General features: G+C 39.1%; 7 protein-coding genes across 7 annotated transcripts; 4 read left to right on the top strand and 3 right to left on the bottom strand.

The window, feature by feature from the left end:
• Positions 1–1,020: 1,020 nt before the first annotated feature.
• On the top strand, positions 1,021–3,384 carry GCK72_004175 (uncharacterized protein; the record flags this gene model as incomplete). Its single annotated transcript, XM_053724520.1, has 4 exons — positions 1,021–1,024; positions 1,069–1,269; positions 2,049–2,770; positions 3,238–3,384. The coding sequence occupies 4 exons, from the start codon at positions 1,021–1,023 to the stop codon at positions 3,382–3,384; spliced, it is 1,074 nt and encodes a 357-aa protein (XP_053588714.1).
• Positions 3,385–3,487: 103 nt separating this feature from the next.
• GCK72_004174 (uncharacterized protein) lies at positions 3,488–4,138 on the top strand (the record flags this gene model as incomplete). The annotated part of the gene is made up of 1 exon (XM_053724519.1): positions 3,488–4,138. The coding sequence occupies one exon, from the start codon at positions 3,488–3,490 to the stop codon at positions 4,136–4,138; it is 651 nt and encodes a 216-aa protein (XP_053588713.1).
• A 1,485-nt stretch (positions 4,139–5,623) lies between these two features.
• Positions 5,624–8,471, bottom strand: GCK72_004173 (uncharacterized protein; the record flags this gene model as incomplete). Its single annotated transcript, XM_003101736.2, has 4 exons — positions 5,624–5,931; positions 6,634–6,801; positions 7,981–8,259; positions 8,306–8,471. 4 exons carry the CDS (start codon positions 8,469–8,471, stop codon positions 5,624–5,626), a joined length of 921 nt encoding a protein of 306 aa, XP_003101784.2.
• Positions 8,472–8,912: 441 nt separating this feature from the next.
• GCK72_004172 (uncharacterized protein) lies at positions 8,913–10,328 on the bottom strand (the record flags this gene model as incomplete). The annotated part of the gene is made up of 4 exons (XM_053724518.1): positions 8,913–8,942; positions 9,096–9,248; positions 9,295–10,126; positions 10,174–10,328. 4 exons carry the CDS (start codon positions 10,326–10,328, stop codon positions 8,913–8,915), a joined length of 1,170 nt encoding a protein of 389 aa, XP_053588712.1.
• Positions 10,329–10,897: 569 nt separating this feature from the next.
• Positions 10,898–12,259, top strand: GCK72_004171 (uncharacterized protein; the record flags this gene model as incomplete). The annotated part of the gene is made up of 3 exons (XM_003101820.2): positions 10,898–11,028; positions 11,076–11,958; positions 12,011–12,259. 3 exons carry the CDS (start codon positions 10,898–10,900, stop codon positions 12,257–12,259), a joined length of 1,263 nt encoding a protein of 420 aa, XP_003101868.2.
• A 157-nt stretch (positions 12,260–12,416) lies between these two features.
• Positions 12,417–13,274, bottom strand: GCK72_004170 (uncharacterized protein; the record flags this gene model as incomplete). Its single annotated transcript, XM_053724517.1, has 2 exons — positions 12,417–12,827; positions 12,876–13,274. 2 exons carry the CDS (start codon positions 13,272–13,274, stop codon positions 12,417–12,419), a joined length of 810 nt encoding a protein of 269 aa, XP_053588711.1.
• A 1,115-nt stretch (positions 13,275–14,389) lies between these two features.
• On the top strand, positions 14,390–18,176 carry GCK72_004169 (uncharacterized protein; the record flags this gene model as incomplete). Its single annotated transcript, XM_053724516.1, has 7 exons — positions 14,390–14,526; positions 14,954–15,773; positions 15,824–15,945; positions 16,544–16,693; positions 16,987–17,248; positions 17,597–17,884; positions 17,931–18,176. The coding sequence occupies 7 exons, from the start codon at positions 14,390–14,392 to the stop codon at positions 18,174–18,176; spliced, it is 2,025 nt and encodes a 674-aa protein (XP_053588710.1).
• Between the last annotated feature and the right edge of the window lie 6,723 nt (positions 18,177–24,899).

The raw sequence follows: 24,899 nt of genomic DNA, 5'->3' as shown, positions 1-24,899 counted from the left end.
AATATTTCAAGCGAAGCTTATCTGGATTTCTAGATTCGCTGCGTAGCGACTCACAATCAGCGTAATACGGAGTGCAATAAGAATTTTGTATGTAAAACCAAAGACATTTGACAGTTTTTCTTGAGAATCTATAGATGCAAATTGGCTTCGTGCGCTCTACCGATAAAGAATGGGACAATCAGGGTTACTGTATAGTTTATTGGCTGCGTAGCGACTCAGCGAGATGTTTTGAGATACGAAGCCACCGTCACCAGCTACGCGAGAGTGAGCTCTACTGATAAACGCGATTACGAGGGTTTGGCTGCGTTGGCTGCGTAGCGACTCAGATTACTGTTCAAAGATACTGAGCGAACGTCAGTCACCTAATGTACACTGAACAGTGCGTTTACACCGGATTCAGAAAATGTTGATAACTCAAAATGACGCAGTTGTGAAACTACAACAGATATGAAACATAGCGGTTTCAAAATGTCCGTCTTACCTGCTCGAAGATTTAAATACATACATATGCTTACACCATGTGCCGTTATTCGAATCATCAAAAAACTAGACGAAATTTTATAAACCAGAGCAAGGACTAATTGCTAGTTTCCCTGCTCTTTGAATTGTTGACTATTTACTCAAGTGCGTACATTACACAGCATACATCATATTCTTTATATTGCCAACATGAAATGTATGAAATATATTCTAGTTTTGATATGTTTAACATTTTGTTCCGCGGACTTCCATGAAGACTTACAGAGAGTTATAAATCATTTCTCTTGTGACCCTGAATGCACCTTCAGTCACCCTGAGATCTCTTCGAAAACTATCGATTCTTTCCCGATTTGTTCTGAAATTTGTGGAATTCTTGTGCTGAATTCCAACACTGATTTGTCTTCATGGCAACTGAAGGTTTTATTCGAACATGTGCAAACGTTATACGGTGGAATTGTGATAGAGAACACCCGGTTGACTGATTTATCCTTCTTTACCACGGACACCACCGTATTTCGGGAATTTGATTTCTTTTGTGAGATGTGTAAGTTTAAATTTTTGATTTACAAAATCACCGTCTTTTTTCAGACGGATTCTACATTCGAAACAACTCACTGCTAACCGATATTTCTACTCTCTACAAATTCTATCTATGGGGAGACGAAAATTATAAAGAGTGCGATTTTCGTGTGGAGAATAACGCGAAACTGGACGTACAAAAGTTATACGAGGATAATGTTGGCCTTCATTATTTGGAAATGAGAAGTTCCGGGAATCTAAGAGATTTTGGTGAGTCAAGTGAGACGGGAAGTTATGAAACCAGTAAAGTATCTCCGAGCAATGCTTTGAGTCGCTACGCAGCCGATGCAGCCAAACCTTTAGGATCGCGTTTATCGGTAATGCGCACTATCTCAACAGCGTGACTTGTGACGGTTGCTTCGTATTTCAAAGCAGCGGGCGCTGAGTCGCTACGCAACTAAAAAGACTGTGGCGACACAGTAACCCTGATAGTCCCGTTCATCAGTAGAGCGCACCCAATTCGCATCTATAGATCCTTAATGAAATCCATCAATTTTTGTTTTTACTTTCGAAAAAATAAAGTTTCGACAAGGATTTTCAAAAAAAAAAGTTCGCGGGCTGGAACACGCAAGCGCATGAAGTTGTGGGCGGAGCTTAAACTGCAAGCGGCGTGGTTCCTAATTTGGAAAAAAACAACTGGAATTAGAACCGCGCCGCTAATTTTGACGTGAATATACATACAGTCATCATCTTTTTGCTGCAAAGTTGTGGGCGGAGCTTCCTGGTATTTCCCCGAGACGTTTCAAAACCATGGCAGTTTCGTCAATGTTGCATAATGGCTCAGTTTCCAACTGTCTGGTTTCAAAACGCCCCAAAGCCTTCAGAAATACAACGAGAGCAAGCTCCGCCAACTATTTCATCCTAGACAATTGTTCTGTCTCATTTCCAGATTAGCTGCGTAGCGACTCAATGCGCGGATCTAAGATTTGACACAAAAAATCGTTTCGAAACGACTCAGTTGCTAAACGTCCTATGTTCTAAATTTCCAGGTTGTCGAGGCGATGAAATCACATCTTCCAATCTCCCATTTTATCAAAACTGCACATTTTTCTTCGGTGGCCTCAAACTTCACAATCTCACCGACCAATTCGATATCTCTTATCTCTCAAACGTCCGGACAATTATAGGATCAATCGATATTCAAAACACTTCTCTCAAAGATTTATCTTTCATGAAAAACATAGAATTAGTGCAGATCAATAATGTTGGATTAGAGGAGCGGGTTGCTTTCAATATCCAGAATAACGCCCGGATGACTCGGTTTGCCCTATTCAATCTAGACATTGCTCATGTCTGGCCAGGCAGCACAATTGCAAATATCGAGAATCTTCACCCAGATTTCTGTTTTACTATTGAAGAGATTCTCAAAATTTCATATTTGAAGTTTGTCAACCTCCATGCAAAGTTCTGTGAGGAAACCGGAAATTTAGCAGGCTCGATATTATGTCGCTTTGATAAATTAAGCAATTTAGACGATAATTGCAACAAAATACTGGGGGATGTGTTAATTGAAGGTGGTGATGAGGAATATGTTTCAAAATTAGGCGATGTGTGGAATATATTTGGTTCAGTGACTATTCGGAATACCAAGTTGAAGAATTTCGACTTTTTTCATTATTTGAGTTATATCATTTCGCTGGATGAGGATCAACCGTTGATTGAAATTAGTGGCAATGGAGAACTGGAGAAAGCGTATTTTCCTGCTATTGTGGTAAGTGCAACTTTATTGTATGGGCGGTTGCTTGAGATTACTGTAGGGAGAAGCATACTGTGGTATTGGTGACGAGACCCAATGTAGCTACTAAATTCATAGTAAATTACCGTAACCCATTTAAAGGCGCACACTGAAGTCTTGCCAAGTTTGAGTTTAGAGTTTAGAAAAGTAACGCGGGAAAATTCGAAACCGCACATTTGGGATCTTTGCCATTTAACGTCTAGTTTGGGCCCCATCACGTATACTACAGTACCCATCTTGCCGTAATCTTTTTTCAAGACCAGATAAAAACATGATTATAATTGTTTTTCTAAATTGGCTGTTCGGAGGTCAAAAGCGCATACTGTAACCAACACTGTTTCACAGATATCAATAGACCGCCCGTACGTCTTTCAGACCATTTCACTACAGTAGTCACATACCGTAATCTTGTATCTATAAGATACCATCCATATGTCTTTCAGACCACTGTATCCCGCAGCCCAACCCCAATTATCATTGAGAACAACCACCCAAAAATGTTCAATTCTTCCAAATTTTATCTCCTGTTTCCTCAAGTTCCAGCTAAATCAATATATCCGACAACTGAATATAAGACTCCGCCCAAGTGATTTCATATTTAATATAAAGTTTGTTTTCAAAAAAGAGCACCTGACCAAAATTACTGGTTACTCGCACATAGAATTTCAACGACTAAAGATCCCCCATTTCCAAATGTACATTTTCGAAACTACCACCGCTACTCCGGGCGCCACTACCCTAAGGTGGTTTGGCAAGGAGCCCGGGGACTACTACTATTACGAGGGTGGTCCGGACGTTAATTGGAAAACCCGTCCCGATTATTTCTTCAATCAAGATACAGAGACAGCAGTGATAACGAAGTCCGAGGTGGTGGATCATGCTGTGTCGTTTGTTGGTTTATTTTTAAATCTGTTTCATTTTATCGTTTTGATTAGAAAAGAATTAAGAACAAGTGTCGTGTTTATAATTATCCTTGGAATATGCTTCTGTGATATTCTAGTATTCTTATCAAGCATCACTCAAAGATACTTTAGCAATAGTGAAGAACGAGGAATGTACGGTGGTTACTGTGGAACTGATAAACAGTATTGGATGGTTTTTCTGGAGACGTTATCTAGAGCGATTCAGAAGTTTGGGAGACTCTCTTCAACTTTGTTGGCTTTTCTGGTTGCGTTGATTCGAGCGGTTACTGTAGTTTTTCCGATGAGTTCTATAGTGGATCGATTGATGAAAGTGAGAACTGGAATATTTATTGTGTTGATTTCACTGGCTCTGTGTGGAGCTCGATATGTACAATATTATTGGGAGTATAGTATTTTCAAGGCTGGCACGTTTGCATCGTGAGTTTTTTTTTACTTGCACAGAGATATGAGGACATACCGACCATTCAGTATACATACAGACATCTAAAAAATTGAGACAACGATTCAGACACTTCGATGAACGTACAGCAGATCTGTGCGGAAGTAAAATGATCAAATAAGGAAGTCGAAAGTAGAAAGTAGGAAGTAAAACCTTTGAAGAGGACGTCGGAAGACGGAAGTGGAAGGAAGGAATTCCGCACACCTCTGACGTCCAGATATCCCAATTTCCAAACTGCCAGACCTGAGCGGGATTCAGCCTTCCGCTTTCCGCCGAACTGTTTTTATTCACCCTTCCGCCATTCCAAAACCGCTTTCCGCTCAACACTGATTCTGATATCAAAAAAGTTGTTCTTTAAAACCAGTTCCGCATTCTTGAGTCGCTGCACAGCCACACCTTTTTCTAGAAGCTGCTACGTATCGTCCGAAAGTGCGAATGAAGACTCTCTCCGCAACCAAGAAGGCTATATAGTTTTGGTGTCTACAGTACTCTATCTAATTGTTACGTGTATTCTGTTGATTGCTTTATTTTTGGTAAGAAAGAAACGGAAGCAGTTGAAAAGTGACAAGTAAGACTTTGCTAAGTTTTTTGAGACGCAAACTATTTCATCAGGTCTGACGGAACATCATTGTTAATTGTGATGATGGCCGTTTCATTTTTACTATCTGAAATTATTTACAGCTTTGTATTTTTGATGGATAACCGGAAGTCATTCACCTCCAATCGAGTTATTATGTGAGTTGAGTCGCTACGCAGCCAATACAGGTTTTGACATATTTTCAGACAACTAGTGGACATTTTCACTTATATCTCTAGAATATCCCTCTCGTTCAACTCAATATTTCATGTATTTTTTTGCTTTTTCTTATCATCTCAGTATCGAGCGGTTGTTTGGCGGATGTTACGCATGGATAAGCAAAAATCGGTGAGTTTGAAGTGTGGAAGGAATATTTACATAATTGTTATTCAGACAAGAGTCGTGGAGCAATCTATAATTTCATCTGCTGCTCGAAAAACCGAAACATCGCATCAGTTTGGTTACTAACATTTATCGTTTTTCTTATTATAATAAACATCAAGTGTTAGATTTTAATTTTGAAAAAAGTTTTTATTTGTCACTTGACATATGCACATTGAGATTAACAGAAGAACATTTTTGGCGCGCTCTTACCAATTATAAGTAGCAGAAACCCATACTTGTCAACCGGGCCGGCTCGTAACTCGCTTCAAACTCAATATTATAATCTGAAAAATATACCGAAATGTAGATCTCGACGAGTTCCATGACCGGGACCTACTACGGGCCGGATGTTTATTCGTTAATATGCTGCGAGCCCGGCTAGAATGGCTTTTTCGGCACTTTTTCCCGGCCCGCGGCACATTTGTTGACAAGTATGCAGAAACCATAGAAAAATTCATTTATTTACGATAATTACTTAATAATTTTTATCCATAAACGTTGTTCCATTACCTACGACGATTTCGGTGACCATTTGCTCGACGGAAAAACCTAGAATGTGCATAGACGCCATCGGATTCCGAACTATCCGATTCCGAACTATCCGATTCTGATGAGGTTTCCCAAGAGCTTGATGATTCTGCATCTGGAGCATTCTCCTCCTCTTCTACGTTGTCTACGACGTTGCCTGGGTTCTCCTCCACCATCTCCTCTACGACATTGTCTAAGGGGTCTTCCACGTCATCCTCTTCATTTCCAAACATTTCTATTACTTCAAGAAGTGCATAGTTTTTGGGAAGATTTCTGGCAGCACCGTCTGAAAATGGATCTGTGGGGTGGAATCCTTTTTTCGAAAACTTTGTACCAAAAAAATCAAAAAAATTCTAGAAATTTGTCTGAAAAAAGAGTTTTTCGAAGGCACCAAGTTATTTGAGGAAAGTCTCCGAAAACTTGTTTTTGAGTACAAAATTAGAAAAAACTTCAAGAAAAAATCGTAGAAACACTATTTTTGTTATTAGCAGAGATTTTTCACAAGTTTTAATTAAAAATTTGCCAATTTCCGAGAGAAAATTATGCAAAAATAGATCAAAAATGGTGAAATTCTGTTTCGCGCCAGAAAAAAACTCTGCGTCTCTCGCCGATACTCTCTCGTTTGCGGTGGGGCGCAGTTGTAAGAAGGCGTGGGCTGCTAATACTTAATTTTTTTAATTTCGGAAGAAATTTGCTAATTTTTTCGCCGTAAAATTTTTCGAAAACCATCGAAAACCCCGAAAAACTCTTATTATCGAGAAACCTGTTCAAAAAATTTTTTTTTTTTCGATTTTTCTGAATTTTTTTCTAATTTTGTGCTCAAAAACATGTTTCCGGAGTCTTCACTTGAAAATATTTACAGTTTTCATAAAATTTCGGGATTTTCGCCTCCGAAAAACTTTTTTTCAAACAATTTTCATGAAATTTTTTTTCTCGAATTTTTCGGTTTTTTTCGGTCAAATCCGGACAAACAGACACAAAAACTCACTTGTAACTTCGGTCACTTCTCTGTCGAATGGACAAACTATTTTCTCATCGTCAGCTTGCTGTTGGATACAGTAATGGCACATGGTATGACCGCATTTTGTTAGAATTCGAGGCGTACGATTTGGGACGGTGACATTGTATTTTCGGAGGCATATTTTGCAATCCATAGCTGGAAAACAGCGGAATTTTCAAGTGATCGGTACTTAAAAAACGGAGAAGTAGCGAAAAAGTAATAATCAATTTTTTGAAGCTCAAAACGGTCGCCGAAACGTAAAAACTGAGATAAACTCCATTCCAAAAAAGAGAAAGTGGAAAAAAAAAGTGAAAGAATGCAAAAAAAGGTCAAATTTGAGCGATTTTTATTACATTTTAACGAAAATTCTCAAAAAATAAAACAAATTTGAATGTCCGCATTTTTGCGTAACGGTGTTTGCGTCGTGACGTCACAATGTCTTATATCCGACGACAATTTTTCTTTTTTTGTCAGTTTTTCACGCTTTTTCGGGTAATATGCGATATTATAGGTTCAAAATAGTTTTAAGAAAAAAATTCAGTTTAGAAAACACTATTTCCACGAAATTTTTTCATTTTTTTAATTTCGTAACAACTGCGCCCCATCGCAAACGAGATAGTATCGGCGAGAGACGTAGAGTTTTTTCTGACGCGAAACAGATTTTCACCATTTTTGATCTATTTTCACAAGTTTTAATTCAAAACTTGCCAATTTCCGAGAGAACATTATGCAAAAATAGGTCAAAAATGATGAAAATGTGCTTCGCGCCAGAAAAAACTCTGCGTCTCTCACCCATACTCTCTCGTTTGCGGTGGGGCGCAGTTGTAAGAAAGCGTGGGCCGCTAATAGAAAAACGTGAATAACTTTTTTCAGAGACTCTCTTGGCAAAAACTAGTTACAGATTCGGAATCACCGCAAAAATTGAAATCAGATAGTTCTAGAAAGGGATAGTTCTGGAACGGCTCACCACGTGGAAACTAATGGAAAAAGGGTAAAAAGTAGAAAAAAAACAACAACATGCTATCCGTGTCATGACAAATAAACATGTTTCGTAATACATATAACGGTCAGTTTTGTGTACACATTTTGAGAGATAGAGAGAAATAGAACGCGACACACACATTTTCTCCAGCACAGATATCAATCTATGAGAAGAGAGAGAAGGAGACACAGGTGGAGAAAGCGAAAAAATATAAGAGTGAGGAATGGAGTTTCGTAACATGCCAAAAAAACGTCCTAGCACCTGCATCAGAAATTGAATAAAAAATACAATTTCTCAACTCTTCATTCAATTAAAACGAATATTAACATTCCCCCCGCAATTGATTGTCATACTAAACCCAGGTGTACGAACGTTGTGCTGTGTCACCGAATCGTCGGAATCTGAAGATTCGTCTGGATAGATGTCGGAATCTTCTGAATCTTCAGAAAAATCCTCTGAATCGTCAGAATCTTCTTCAATATCCTCGGAATCTTCTGAGTCTTCTTCCTCATCATCTTCCAAATCATCGTCTCCCGAATCCTCCACATCTTCCTCCACTCCTCCATTTTCAGTTTTCGACTCCTCCATCATTTCCAGAACCGCATAATTCTTAGGTAGCTGATCCACGCCATCTGAACAACTGGGCTTGTGGACATTCGGACAAACAGACACACTCACTTCTAACCTCCGTCACTTTTCGATCATACGGACACACGATTCTTTGATTCCTTGTCTGCTTTCGAATACAGCTTTGACACATGGTATGACCGCATTTGGTCAGCATTCGAGGAGTAAGCTTTCGGATGTTACCATTGTATTTTTGGAGACAGATCTTGCAATCCATGTTCGAATAGAATTAGAAATGAACTGTTGTTGGTAGATCCTTGTTTTGAAAAAAAGATGAGATATATTCAAGTACACGTAAGAAGATTAATTATAGGGAAGTACATAAAAAATGATTTATTTTTATTCTAACTCCTTCAATAAATTATTGTATCTTAAAGGGGGACTGCGCTATTCGAATTGACAATTTTTTTTTACATGAATCGACGCAGAATTTCGGCTGGACAATAAAATTCTCTTGAAGGTAGGTCATGAAATTTGATTCAAAAAAGTTATGAGCTGTCAATGTTGTAAAATCGCACCTTTATGGTACACTTTTTCGTTGAATTTTTCATTGAAATTTCCCATGGTGCACGTGAAAGTATAATAAATTTCTAAAAAAAAACGTCATTCTTTTTTATAAAAATTGTTTTATTGGCGAAACTGAGAAATCTAAATAAGTTTACTCGATATTTGACCTGAATGTCACCTTCTGAAAAACGCTTATCAGTTTGATAGTAAATAATTTATTCATATTCTAGCTCGTTCAATAAATTATTGCATTTTTAGGAACATCGCTAACCTCTGACCGAAAAAAAGAAAAGTAAGTACAATTATAATCATGTGCATGACCGATATCAAGTACTTGTTTTGTGTCCGGAATTCGGTAATACCAATGTTTCTCTCGATATCCGTCAATTACAAATCGTCCAAGGACTGCGATTAACCGGTCTATGTTGTCTTGCAAATCGTCATAACAAATTGTGTAATTCTCGAAAACTGGAGAAGTGAGTAGTCTCTGGAACTAACAAAAATTAAACTTCGAATAACACTTTACTCCTTACCATCTTCAGGAATAGGACATCTTCCATGGAAATTGTTGGAATTCGAATATTCAATTGTGATTTGTGTAGAAATCTTTCCAGGGGAATAGTGACATTGAAATTTGTAATTGTCAATTCTTGAATGCACTCCCAGCCATCCAACTCTACGATTTCATCGAGACACTGCTTCTTATCATCGCAACAAAATACACGATTTATATACAGGCATTTCATGTGTTTTATATCAATGAAACGAGCGATATCCATAAAATGGTAGGCTTCCATAACTTGAATATCCAATTCTTTTATTTGAATGGGGCTGCCTCTTGATTTCAGAATTGTTTTAAGACAATCATAGAACTGGTCGACAGATGGTTTCATGAAAGGTATCCCGTTGACATCACGCCAATGTTCCGCAAATTCACATGGAGATTTCAATCTATTCCGACAGCAACACAACCACCCATATTTCTTATTGCTGATAGATGTGAAGTTTCTGTTCAAAAATTCCTTGTAAAACAGAAAACCAACAACGTCAAAGTCGTTTTCCTTTATTTCCAATTTCATTGAAGACAGTCTTTGGTTTCTCAAGATTGCTCTGAGATCTCTCGAAAACACATCCAAAAAATGTTCCTTTTCCAGAATCTTTACGTTATCCCATCCATTTACTTTCACCAAACTGCTCGTCACGTATTTAGCATAATTTAATACGATGAGATCGGCTGAGGACCAAAAAATTATCGCACTGATTAAAGATGGTCGAACAACGATACATACTTGAGTCAACCCATAATTCAGTTTTGTATTGTCAATGAAGTTTCGGAATGGGTGACACACTTTTCGGAGTTTCATACTGTAAATATTACAGACAATAAGCAGTCAGCTATAGAAGACACTCACATGGATAAGAAACCGACATAGCCCAAAATCTTTCTCATGACTAAATCTGGCATATCCATTATTGATACTTTGTTATCTGACGTGGAGACTTCTTCCAGTGGTGGTGATTTGAACCATTTCAAGCACAACATTTGAGAGCAAATCGATTGATACATTACTTTGAAATAGAAATAATGGAATTGATCTTGGAGATATTTTTCTTGGTAAAATGACACGCGTAAGGCCAAAATGTGTTTTTTTAAACAACACTAACTAGGGAAGGTCACGGAGTGGAGTTAGGAGATGTGAAACGTGAAACGTATCATTGGTAAGCTGAGAAAACGATTTTGCAGTTTTTTTTTGTTTTTTTCCTCGAGCTCTGGTGTTCGAGAAAAACAAGGTCAAAATTGGTGAAAATATAGAATTATTACCGTTTTAAAACACAATAATTTCAAAAAATTTCAAAAAAGTTTAGCGTGTCAGAAAAGTTATAATTTCTCATTTTTCAGAACTTTGACCTTGTTTCTCTCAAATACCAGGCCTCGAGGGCACAAACTGAATATATATTTGGAATCAAACATTTTTCAGATTTTCAATTTTATAAGTCAGGTTTCATATCTCCAAACAAACTCCGTGACCTTCCCTAGTTAGTGTTATTAAAAAAAAACACGTTATGGCAATACGCGTGGCATTTTACCAAGAAAAATATCTCCAAGGTCAATTCCATTATTTCCATTTCTGAGTAATGTATCGATCGATTTGCTCTCAAATGTTGTGCTTGAAATGGTTCAAATCACCACCGGAAGAAGTTTCGATAATGGATATGCCAGATTTAGTGATGAGAAAGATTTTGGGCAATGTCGACTTTTTAACCATGTAAGTGTCTTCTTTAGCTGACTGCTTATTGTCTGTAATATTTACAGCATGAAACTCCGAAAAGTGTGTCACGCATTCCGAAACTTTATCGACGATACAAAACTGGATTATGGGTTTAATCGAGTGTGTTTCGTGTTTCGACCATCTTTAATCCGTGTGGTAATTTATCGGTCCAATCCAATGGTATCAAGTAATACCGATCCCATCACATTAAACTATGCCAATCGCATCATTTTAAATTACGCGAAATACGCGACGAGTAGTTTGGTGAATATAACTGGATGGGATAGAGTAAAGTTTCTAGAAGAGGAAGATTTTTTGGATGTGTTTTCAAGAGATTTCAAAGTAATCTTGAGAAACCAACGACTGGGTTCGATGAAATTGGAAATAGAGGAGAACCAAGACTACGACCTTCTTGATTCACTGTTTTACAAGGAGTTTTTGAAAGGAAACTTCACATTTATCAGTAATAAGAAATATGGGTGGTGGTCTTGTCGTCGGAACAGATTAAAATCTCAATGGGAATTTGTGGATCATTTGCGTGATGTCAACGGCGAACCTCTTTTGAAACCATCTGTCGACCAGTTCTATGATTGTTTCAAAACTGTTCTGAAATCAAGAGGCAACCTCATTCGAATAGAAGAATTGTATATAGAAATTATGGAATCCTATCATTTTATGGATATCGCTCGTTTCATTGATATGAAACACATGAAATGCCTAGATATAGTCCGTCTGGATCAATCTGGTTTCAAAAAAGAACAGCAGTTTCTCGACGAAATTGTAGAATTGGATGGCTGGGAGTGCATTCAAGAATTGACAATCAGTAATTTCCATGTCACTATACCGCTTGAAAGATTTCTACACAAATCACACTTGAACATTCAAATTCCAACAATTTCCATGGAAGATGTCCTTCTCCTGAAGATGGTAAGGAATAAAGTGTTTTTTACAGTTTTAGTTGTGTTTTTTTTTGTTTCAGAGACTACTCACTTCTCCAGTTTTCGAGGATTACACAATTTATTCTGACGATCTGAAAGACATGGACCGGTTAATCTCTGTTCTAGGACGTTTTCAAGTTGACGACGATCAAGAGAAACATTGGTATTACCGTATTCCGGACACAAAACAAGTACTCGATATCGGCCATGCACATGATTATAATCATACTTACTTTTCTTTTTTCCGGTCGGAAATTAGCGATGTTCCTAAAAATGCAATAATTTATTGAATGAGCTAGAATAAAAATAAACCGGTCAATTTTCACATTCAGTGTACATATTTTGAGAGATAGAGAGAAATAGACCGACATACACACATTTTCTCCACTACAGATATCAATCTATAAAGAGGAAGACGAAAACACAGTCGGCAAAGGTTTTATTTGTTTATTTATTGAGTACGATCACAAGTATTGTGAGAAAAAGAAAAAAATTCCAGCTGAAATTCATCATCTGAATCTCGAATGCTAACGTAGGTGTTGACATCAGCTGGGTCATCTGAATCGCGATGGCCATAACGAGATAGACGAATCCTAACGCGGGTACTGCCAGGAGGCTCATAACTGTTACTGGCGTAATTATCACCATTATCGGCTGGGTCATACGAATTTTCTTGGTTGTATATTCCACGAGAAGGTTCTTCATTTCTGTTTCATCATCATTTTCTTCTAAATCAGGTTCATTATTAGTAACAGGAGCGATTCGATTCTCATCGGCATCATCGGAATCCTCTTGGTTACCATTATCTTCTCCACCCCCTCTCATCAGATCCCTCGTCACTGCTTTCATTCTCATCTTCTGAATCCAAACAATTAGTATTGGAAATTCGAGCAGTGTAACCTTTACCTGGATTTGAATCCTCCTGGTTATTGCCGTGGTGCCCTTCTCCATCACTGTCATCTGAATGCTATTGACGATGGTGGCTAGAATCCTCCTCTTCTTCCTCTGACCCAACACGACGCGGATGAACAATGCGGTGCTCATCTGAATCATTCGAATTCTCTGGATTGTCACCGTTATCTCCAACCCACCTTCGTTATCATCATCATCATTTTCCGATTCATTCCTGCGGTCTTGCCAATCTATATCCACATGTCTTTGATAATCATTCTCATCATCATCATCATCATCATCATCCGAAGACTCTTCCCCGAGCTCTAACTCTTCGTCGCTATCTGGGTCATCCGGAACCTCTGGTATATTTATATTGAAGTTACCATTCATCTCTTGCACACGTTGGTTCATTTTCTGACGTTCAGCAATAGGAATTTTGCGAGGAAATCTGAATAGATTTGGCGGGATAGGTAACATAGGTTGCTGAGAAGAAGTCACTCTCTCTTCCTCATCTGATGTTTCATCTCCGGAATCTGAATCTCTCGGGTATTTAAACATCGCATACTGTTTATTCCAAGCTATCTAACTCACCACTAACAACTGTCACCACTCTATCAAATGGACACACAACCTGCCGATTCTGTAATTGTTTTCGAATACACGCCTGACATACTGTTTGTCCGCACTTTGTCAAAACTCTTGGTGCTAATTTTTTCAAGTGGCAATTGTATTCACGTAGACATATTTTGCACTCTATTCTGCTGAAAACCCGGGATACGGGTATCTCCCTGTCACCTCGTTTTCTGGTCCTCCACTATTTCGAGAAGCGCGAAATTTTTTCTCAAGACATCGATCCCTTCTGAAAAATTCAATTATATCAAATAATTAATCAAAAACTCGCCATTAGCGAACGTGGGTGGGAGATAACGATGACAGTCCAGAGAATTCAAATGATTCATATGAGCATCATATTGTTGATTCACATACTGATGGATCAGAAGAAAAATATGAGTATGACCGTGATGAAGAGGAGAATAATAACTGCCATCGTCAAGATGATTCAGATAACAATGACGATGATGAAGATCAGCACACCGATGACCAGCAGGACTTTAATGACCCTGGTAAGAATCACAATGTTCTGGTTTTTCTTATATCAGATACGTTTCAGAAGATGAGAATGAAAGCAGTGACGAGGTATTTAGTGGCAATCCATGTGAAAGGTCTCGAAATTTCCGATGCTCCAGAGTCGAAATTCGAACTGCGCTCTCTTTGGCGCAGTCTTTGAATCATCTCTCAGTTTCTATCCGAAAATTTCTCGAGAAATCTCTCGAGAGATTTTCGGGAAAAAAATCGAAGAAGTAAACAGTACATCGAGTACAACGCAATTGTGAAGTTTTGCAATCGCTTGATTTTTTGTAAATTTTTTGGACCAAGCAAATTAAAAAACACGTTTAGCCCTTGCGCGTGGAATTTTACCAAGAAAATATCTCCAAGGTCGTTCCCATTATTTCTATTTCAAAGTAATGTATCGAATTTGTTCTCAAATGCTGTGTCTGAAATGGTTCAAATCACCCTTTATGTCAGATAACAAAGTATCAATAATGGATATGCCAGATTTAGTAATGAGGAAGATTATGGGCCATGTCGGCTTTATAACCATGTGAGTGTTTTCTATAGCTGACAAGAGAAGTCTTTGAAGACGCGGATTTCAGACGATCTATAAATTTGGTTGGTCGCAAGTAGTTTCGACTACGGGGAGTCCATTTCTGCAGCCAAAACCTGCTAAATGTCTCTCCGAGCCGAGCTATGAGCTTTCAATCTTTTCGTATATTTTAGATTTTTCACATATAATTCCAAATCGGCCGCATATATATATACGCCACCGCGCGGCTCCATTTGTTTTCTCTAGTGGTTCACCTATTTACGTTGAAAAAATAAGAACGTATACTTTTTGCCGATTCGGGATTCAATGTGAAATGCTTAACCATAGTAGAAAGTTTCCATAACCAAATTTATAGATCGTTTGAAAGCGGCGTCTCCAAAAACTTCCCTTGTGAGACGCTGCTTATCGCCGGTAATAAATTCAGTATGAAACTCCGAAAAGTGTGTCACGCATTCCGAAACTTCATCGACGATTCAAAAGTGAATTATGGGTTGACTCGAGTGAATTTCATAGTTCGACCATCGTTAATCAGTGTGATGATTTATTGGTCCTCTGCCGATCGCATCCTATTACATTATGTTAAATACGTGACGAGCAGTTTGGTGAAAGTGAATGGATCGGCTAGAGTAACGATTCTAAAAAACGAAGATTTTTTGGATGTGTTTTCAAGAGATCTCAGAGCAATCTTGAGAAACCAAAGACTGCCTTCAATGATCTTGGAAATAAAAGAAGAAAACTTCGAAATTGTTGGTGCAATGTTTTACAAGAAGTCTTTGAACAAAATCTTCACATCTATCAGTAATAAGAATAATGGGTGGTGTTGTCGTCGGAATCTATTCAACTCCCCATGTGAATTTGCGGATCATTTACGTGATGTCAACGGCGAACCTTTTTTGAAACCATTTGTCGATAAGTTCTATGATTGTTTCAAGAATGTTCTGAAATCAAGAGGCAGCCCTATTCAAATAGAAGAATTGGATATTGAAGTTATGGAATCTTCCCATTTTATGGATATTCCTTGTTTTATTGATATAAAATACATGAAAAGCCTAGAAATATATCGTTACAAAGATGAAGAGCAGTCTCTCGATGAAATCGTAGAATTGGATGGCTGGGAGTGCATTCAGGAACTGTCAATTAAAAATTTCAAAGTCACTATTCCCCTTGAAAGATTTCTACACAAATCACAATTGAACATTCGGATTCCAACGATTTCCATGGAAGATGTCCTATTCTTAAAGATGGTAAGGAAGAAAGTGTTTTTCACAGTTTTAATTGTGTTTTTTTCTTTCAGAGACTACTCACTTCTCCAGTTTTCGAGGATTACACAATTTTTTATGACAATCTGAAAGACATGGACCGGTTAATCTCAGTTCTAGGACGTTTTCAAGTTGACGACGATCAAGAGAAACATTGGTATTACCGAATTCCGGACACAAAACAAGTACTCGATATCGGGCATGCACATTATAATAGTTATACTTACTTTTCTTTTTGGCGGTCGGAGATTAGCGATGTTCCTAAAAATGCAATAATTTATTGAATGAAAGTTAATCATTTTTTGATCTATTTTCTCGTATTAGTTATTGCGTTATGGGCCTATATACCAGCAGACAGCTCCCAGCTCCCACACGCTTTTTATATATAATGATGGACTGACCTCCTTAATACGTGGTATGCCCGCAATTAGTCAACATTCAAAGGGTAAGCTTCCGGATGTTACCATTGTATTTTTGAAGACATGTTTTGCAATCAGAAAGGTTATAATTTCTCATTTTTCAGAACTTTGACCTAATTCATCTTAAATAGCTGGCCTCTAGGGCAAAAACTGAATATATATATATTTTCAACGATTTTTCAGCTTTTCAATTTTATAAGTCACGTTTCATATCTCCAAACTAACTCCGTGACCTTCCCTAGTTAGTGTTATTAGAAAAACACGTTTTGGTCTTACTCGTGGCATTTTACCACAAATAATATCACCAAGGTCAATTCCATTATTTCCATTTTTAAGTATAATGTATCGATCGATTTGCTCTCAAATATTGTGCTTGAAATGGTTCAAATCGCCACCGGAAGAAGTCACAGATAACGAAGTATCAATAATGGATATGCCAGATTTAGTGATGAGGAAGATTATGGGCCATGCCGGCTTTTTATCCATGTGAGTGTCTTCTATAGCTGACAAGAGAAGTCTTTGAAGACGCGGCGTCAAACAGTGTTTAAGATAGATAATTTGACTACGGGGAGTCCATTTCTGCAGTCAAAACCTGCCTTATCTCTCTGCGAGCCGAGTGAGGAGATCTCAAACTTTTCATATCGTTAACATGTTTCACATGAAATTCCGCATCGATGAATAGTATACGCAAGGATGTTTTCATTACACATACATTTAGCCGATTTTGATGGCAAAAATGGACTCCCCGTAATTAAAAGTATCCATAACCGAATTTATAGATCATTGAAAGCCAAAGAGTTGTCTTGTGAGCTTATTGTCTGTAATAATTACAGTATACAACTCCGAAAAGTGTGTCACGCATTCCGAAACTTCATCGACGATACAAAACTGGATTATGGATTTACTCGAGTGAATGTTGTGGTTCGACCATTTTTAATCCGTGTGATAATTGTTCTTTCCTCTTCCGATCTCATCGATTTAATTTATGCTAAATACGGAACGGACAGTTTGGTAAATTGGAAAGTGAATGGATTGGATAGGGTACAGTTTTTGAAAGAAGAAGGTTCTTTGGATGTGTTTTCAAGAGATCTCAGAGTAATCTTGAGAAACCAACGACTGTCTTCGATGAAATTGGAAATAGAGGGAAACAACTCCTATTTTGTTGGCTCCCTGTTTTACAAGGAGTTTTTGAACACCAACTTTACATCTATCACCAATAAGAAATATGGGTGGTGGTGTTGTTGTAGGAATCAATTCAAATCGTTTTCTGAATTTGTGGATCATTTGCGTGATGTCAACGGCGCTCCTCCTTTGAAACCATTTGTCCACCAGTTCTATGATAGTTTAAAAAATGTTCTCAATTCCAAAGGCTACCCCATTCAAATACAGGAGTTGTATATTGAAGTTATGGAATCCCGCCATTTCATGGATATCGCTCGTTTCATTGATATAAAACACATGAAATGCCTAGATGTAGTTTGTCTGAATCAACCTGGTTTCAAAAAAGAACAGCAGTTTCTTGATGAAATCGTAGAATTGGATGACTGGGAGTGCATTCAAGAATTGACAATTAGAAATTTCAATATCAATATACCACTTGAAAGATTTCTACACAAATCACACTTGAATATTCGAATTCCAACAATTTCCATGGAAGATGTCCTATTCCTGAAGATGGTAAGGAAGAAAGCGTTATTCAAAATTTAATTTTCTTTCATTTCAGAGACTTCTCACTTCTCCAGTTTTCGAGGATTACACAATTTATTATGACGATCTGAAAGACATGGACCGGTTAAGCTCAGTTCTTGGACGTTTTGAAATTGACGCAGTGAAAACGAAACATTGGTATTTTCGAATTCCGGGCACAAAACAAGTACTCGATATCGGCCATCAACGTTGTTATGATTATTTTAGATTTTTTTTCTTGCGTAAGGAGATTAGCTATGTTCCTAAATATGCAATTGTTTAATGAATTAGCGGAATAAAAAAGTAAACAATTTGTCGATCAATTTTCACGTTTTTAAAATTTTGTTATGAACCTATTCAGAAGGTAGCGAAAAAAAAGCTGTAAAACATACAAAAAAAAGCACTTTTGGAAAATAAGAATTTCAGTCCTGCTTCCACTTCTGTTGCAAAACACACAAACTCTCTTCTAAATGACTTGATAAAACCATTTTGAAACTAAACTGCCTTGGTGGCAAAACTTGGAGTTCTATAGCCAACGCACTTCTAAATAATGTTCACGTGTTTTATGTAAATTTGACTTTTGTTCAGTACCACAAAACCCACAGCAGACTCAGCCATCAATATTCATAAACAAAAAAATCAACTAAATCTGTAAAAAGAAAATAACAAAAACAAAGTATGAATACAACAGCATAGGATAATGAATGGAAAAATATTCATACAGCAAGTACCGACTTATCTATAGCAACGTTCCATTAATTTTTCTCCTTCTCGATTCTCAATTATTCTCATTTGAGAAACAGATTGACGTTTTTATTCTGCTTGTTATATTTTTTCACGCGCACCATTAGAATTTTCCCCCTTGAACTGGGTAGAATTGAGCACCACGAAACCCTTCCTTTTCATCCCTTTTTTGCGAATAACTTCTTTTAGACCGATTTTGGACCTACCTCCAAGAGGATTTTCGATTGGCCCATCCATGCTGCGTCGAACCATATAAAAAGTCAAACATTTTGGAAACAGTTTCATCCCCCTTTAAGGAGCTTGAGTATCAATCGGTTAACTCTGGTTCGATTCTCACCGGCAGCTTCTCTGGATTTTGTCTAACAAGTCCTAAGACAGCTATGCTGCTTTGAGTTGGCGAAAGCATGGGACCTTGTGCATCTTGCCAGGGACCTAATGCAACATACTCGGGAAATACGAGGACCCTTACATATCCAAGTTCGACCCGGGGAGTGAGTCTTGTTGTGGAATTTTGATGTGCGCCGGCTCTCTACCGTAATTTTGAAACTTTTTTTAAATGGATTATAATAAACATTTATTGATGCTATTAATACAATTTTCCAAAAATACATCAGGATAATGGGAGAGACGTTCAGAAAAACCGGCACACTGTCCGGACTATGGACTTTGAGATTCACATAAAAAACTGTGTTAGCGGTTAAAGAGGTGTGTATTTTGAAGTGACGGTGTATGCACACAATGCACAACAAATGACGACAGAAACGACACAGTGATGCCTGAAGTAAAGTTATATCTAGAAATCAGTCTTTACATAGAGACAACTTGCAACTAATCATTACGCAACTTTGACGTTTAGCAACCGCGGGATTTTATGTGTTGATTTTTCAGACCAAGCAAATAAAACACAACTTGAGTGTTTTTTCAACACGTTTTGACCTTGCGCGTGAAATTTTACAAATAAAACTATCACCAAGGTCAATTCCATTATTTCTATTTCAAAGTAATGCATCAATCGATTTGTTCTCAAATGCTGTGTCTGAAATGGTTCAAATCACTACCGGAAGAAGTCTCCACGATAGAAAACGAAGTATCAATAATGGATATGCCAGATTTAGTGATGAGGGAGATTATGGGCAATGTCGGCTGTATAACCATGTGAGTGTCTTATATAGCTGACTGTTTATCGTCCGTAATAATTACAGTATGAAACTCCGAAAAGTGTGTCACGCAATCCGAAACTTTATCGACGATTCAAAACTGAATTATGTGGAGAAGGCAAGTAAGAGCGGTCGGAGACTATTGCCTAATCCGTTATTATCACGCACTCTAATATGAATAATGGCTATTTTTGTGTAAGATAAGCTATGCAACCGGAAATAACAGTACACATGTATTCAATGACCCATTTATTACGCTCTCTATCACGGAATCCCTTGATAAAGCACCAAAAAAGGTAAAAGGAAGATAAAAATGATAAAGTTGACGGTATGACGAGCAGGTGACTGCGAGGAGTGCGTGCGGGTGTTGTCATTGATGGCGAAGGTAAAAAGAGTGACAATGCACCCAAAAACCTTCGGAAAAGATGGAAATTCCATTCAATGCACTCACAACAAATACGCGCGCTCCTCCTTGCACCCGTTCGCATATACGAAACTATTCGCAACTGAATGAGTGGGTGTGGGAATCTCTCAGTGAGAGAGTGGAGGATTAGAGAAGTGCAGGGGAGCGCGTTTGCATATTTACTTTGCGAGGGTATTTGAATTATAATTAATTGTTAATCAATATAAAATAAGCCTGATAACAGGAAATAAAGGAGAATAATAACAAGGTGAGTAGAACAGAGAGTAACGAAGGTTCTGAAGGTCCTAGTTTTGTGGGCAAAACCTTAGGGGGCCTTCAGATGACCTTCAAGTTGGCAACTGAGAACATTCTCTGGTAAAGTTGACAACACTCCCGGGGGGGAGGGGGCGACGGATTCTTAGCGTCTGCGCTAGCGTCAGTGATATGCACGTAGTTGATGGGCATGCTCTTGGCTTTGCGAGAGAGGTATTCTCTGACGCGTCCCGTCGGCAACTCGGCAAAATCATCTTCTGCAGCTTCAGCTGGTATGATCCTTTGGGGATCTTGGTAGATACTCTCGTCTTCTACTCCATTCCCGAGGAGTTCGAAGTCCTCGTAGTCTGGCTCACCAGGTTCTCCGATACTTTCAAGTTTATCGGTTATTGGGTTCAGTGGTAGATTTGATTCTGGTAAGTTGTACTCAGCTTCAGCAATATTTGGCAAGTCGTTTTTAGGGAATAGCACGGGGGCGTATCTCATGTCGGGATCTTCGAGAATTGCGGGTGTTGGCAGCTCAAATGAGTTGTTGTCCTCTGCTAGATCAGCTTGCTTAACCGCCTGTGTAGATAGATGGTTCAGTGGATTTAGTTCAAGCGGGATCAGCTGACAGACTGCACGTGAGTACAACTTGCCTTTCACCTTGACAATCGCTGAGCGAATTTGTCCATCTCTTTCAGATCTTTCGACTTTAGTGATAATGCCTAGTGGCCATTTATGCCTTTTAACCAACTTGGTAACAACGATGACCACCTGACCCACTTCAGGTTTGATGAGCGAACAACGCTTCTTTTTGTGCATGTTTTCTCTCAGATGGAGCAAGTATCCTGTCGACCATAATTTCCACATTCGTTCCGTAGCTGCTTCCATCTTATCTAGATGTGCTCGAACTGTTGCCTCAGTACTTCTTGGAAGTACATTTGGGTCTTCAGATTCGGCTGGAATTTCAGTTAGGACTCCTGGGTTTATGAAATCGAAGGGTCTCAGTGCGACCATGTCTCCTGGAGATCTGGCGTGTGGGATCAGAGGGCGGTTATTGACCATTGACTGAGCTCTTGACACGACATATTGAAGCGAATAGTAGTCATACATTCGTGCCCCACACTCTTTGGTGATCTGGGTTTTCACGAGTTTCACCACTCTTTCGTAGATACCTCCTTGCCATGGAGCGAGAGGTGTGATGAACTTAAAGTTGATCAGTTCTCTGGCGAGGTACTCGACAAGTGATTGACTATAATCTGCATTCTTAATGTCTTTGTTGATGATCTCACCGCTCAACTTAAACGTGGATGCGTTGTCCGAATAGATACTCTTTGGCACTCCGACTTCTCCGAAGATCATTTTGAGTGTTTGGATGTATCTGAAGGCTGTTCCATCTGGAACGACTTTGAGGACTGCTCCGCGGGTGTTGAGACAAGTGTAGATGAGGACGTACGCTTTTTTGGCTGATCTGCCATCGTCTGCTCGGTACATGATTGGTCCTAGGTAGTCTAGTGCTACATTTGAGAACGGTTTAGATGGAGTAGTACGGCATTTAGGGAGATTTTTAGTGTATGGATAGTCGAAAGGGAAATTGTTCACTTTCTGACACTCGACACATTCTCTGATGATATTTTTTAGGATGCCTCCAAGTTTGGGAATCCAATACTTGGTCCGGATTGCGGATACTGTATACGTCTCTGGTAGATGACCATTTATTTCATGTGTCTCTCGAGCGATTAGCTGAGCAAGCGGATGTCGATTGTGGATGAAGATTGGCTCGCTGGCTTCCTGTGGAAGTACTGGAGATTCAATTCTTCTGTGCACTCGACGTATTCCTTGTGTGTCAATGTTGAACTCAATGTCGGTTGGGTATTTGTAGTCAAGAGCTTCACAGTCCTTGTAATGCTCGGTGATAATGAGCAATCGAGCTACCTTTGCTCTGTGGAGCGGGCAGTCCGATTTGGTGAACTCTTTCATCACTTGACTTTCCCATGACTTGTTTTTGAGCGAGATGCTTAATGAGTACAGAATCTGTACGACTATTCTAGTCAATTTGGTTAGAGATTTTGTTGCGTAGAACGGAATGAACGATCCTTTTCGAGTGACTCTGATGTCAGTAGTCATCACTGTATCGGATGGAGTCTGAGCTTCATTGTTGGCCGCGGGTGTTGTCACTTTCTTTTTTCTTTCCATAAGCGGCTTTCTTGCCTTTTTGGTCTCTGGATCAATGATCTCTGAGTAGACCAATTCTCTGAATTCAGCTGGGCAAGTGACTGTCCCTTGGATCATACATGGCCAATCTCCCGGATCCTGTTTGAGGAAATCCGGGCCTTCGAACCACATCTTGCTGTTCTGGAGTTCAGTGGTGCTCATTCCCCTTGTGGCAAAGTCAGCCGGGTTCTCTTTGGTTGGACAATGATGAATTGTGGTATCAATGCCACATTCCTTCATCTTGTTCCGATTCTCTTGGATAGTTTTTATCCGATTTCCGACCCATGGGCGGGTGTTCTTTTCTGAGAGAATCCAATAGAGAGCACAAGCACTGTCTGTGAACAGCTTGATGGACGCGATGTTTACACGGAGCTCTGCGATAATTGCACAGGCTAGATTTGACGCACATTGAATGCCAAGAAGCTCAAGTTTCGGAATAGTCCAATTCTCGTTCTTTGACGGTCGGATTTTGTTCTTACTGGCGAGTAATGACACAATTGGTGGTCTCCCATCCACGATGTAGTAGGCGTAACAGACTGAAGCATAGATGTCATGCGAGGCATCGCTAAACATAAGCAGGTGGATATCAGAATGTCCCGATTCTGCCGTAAGCTGTCTAGGTAAGCTGATCGCTCTGTCTATGTAGTTGTTACATAGAGCTCCCCATTCATGGAGTAGCTCTTTTGGAATGGGATCCTTCCAATTCGTGTCATCATTCCAGATACGTTGCATCAACCTTTTAAAAGGTACTAGAATCGGTGAAACTAGACCTAAGGGGTCGAACGTCTCCGCCATTTTGGACGCAACATCTCTTTTAGTTGGATGATCAATATTCAGCTGGGCTATTTTTACAGAGAGTGTATCCTCAATCGAATTCCACGTATATCCGAGCAGCTTGATGGTGGACTGTTGAGCTCTATCTGCTGGTGATAGTGACTGCATGGTCTCCGGATGATTTACAATATATTCTCTCAAGTTCATTCCCATTTTTTGGAAAATTTCTTTCGAGTCTTTGATTATTGCGGAGATTTCCGATGCGTCATTCACGCAGAAGAGACAGTTGTCAACGTAAATGTTGTCCTTGATCTCTTTGTTGAGATCATGCGGATTGTTGTCCAGATTGAAGGTGATATATGCTGCAAGTTGGAAGGGGCTGCTAGCAACTCCGAATGGAATACGTGTGAATCGATATACTTGGATATTGTCGGCTGTTGCGGGTGCTGTTACGTCTTTCAGCCAAAGAAACATTGTCACATTACGGAATTCAGGTTGAAGTCTGACTTGATGAAAAGCCTTTTCGATATCAGCTACCACGATGATTGGTGGGAACCTTACTCTGACTAGAATTCCGAATATAGGAGTGATCATGTTAGTCCCGGCGTATAAGCATTCATTCAATGAGAGTTCGCCGGCAGCGTGGCTGGAGGCGTCCAAGACAATGCGTAGCTTGGTTGTCATTGAATCTTCTTTTACTACGCAACGATGCGGGATGTTGTACTTTGGACCTTTGACTTTCAGCATCTCCGGTGTAACCTTCTCAATATAGCCAGCGATTTCTTGATCTATGATAATCTTCGCGTACTTTTCGAGAAGATCTTTGCCTCTCTTCAAAGTCAGAAGAAGACTTACTAATCTTTTGAACGCTACTGCATAATTGTCAGCTAGACGTACTTGGTTGCCATTGTAGGGAAGTGCTACTTCCAGTTGTCCGTCTTTGTTGAATTTGACGGTTTTGTTGAATTCAACAAGTAGATCGAGAGTGGTCTTCTTGAGATCATCGGATACCGTTATGTTCTCGATTCCCAGATTCTCAACTCTGTACATTTGGGCAACAAGATACGTTAGCTTTGTCATGGCGTCTTCAGGTTCACAGCTGTTCAGAATTGTGTTGGCCATGTTGATTGTTGATTGATACTCGTCAGACGGTAGCGGATGGTGTCCAGGTGACCATAGGTCTAGCCTCGGCACAGGGTGGATCAACATTCCGAGCTGAGTTTGCTCCAGTGCTCTTCCGGATGGAAGAATGTGTTTGCGGTATTGGCGTTGAGCTGAGATCCAGGATAACAGATCGTTTCCCAGAATCATGTCAATTTTTCGACCGTTGTATTTTGCACTGGTTCTGACTCTTTGAGTATCAATTCTATGGCTTTTAATATACTGTGAATCTTCTGACGAACATTTTGGAGCAGCGAACTTTGTATTAGGAAGTGTTGGGGTACCTACAATCATAATA

This window comes from Caenorhabditis remanei, chromosome II (assembly GCF_010183535.1).
Source record: "Caenorhabditis remanei strain PX506 chromosome II, whole genome shotgun sequence".
Classification (NCBI taxonomy): Eukaryota; Metazoa; Nematoda; class Chromadorea; order Rhabditida; family Rhabditidae; genus Caenorhabditis; species Caenorhabditis remanei.
Note: the sequence above shows the minus strand (reverse complement) of the source record. Positions and strands in the feature narration are given on the sequence as shown.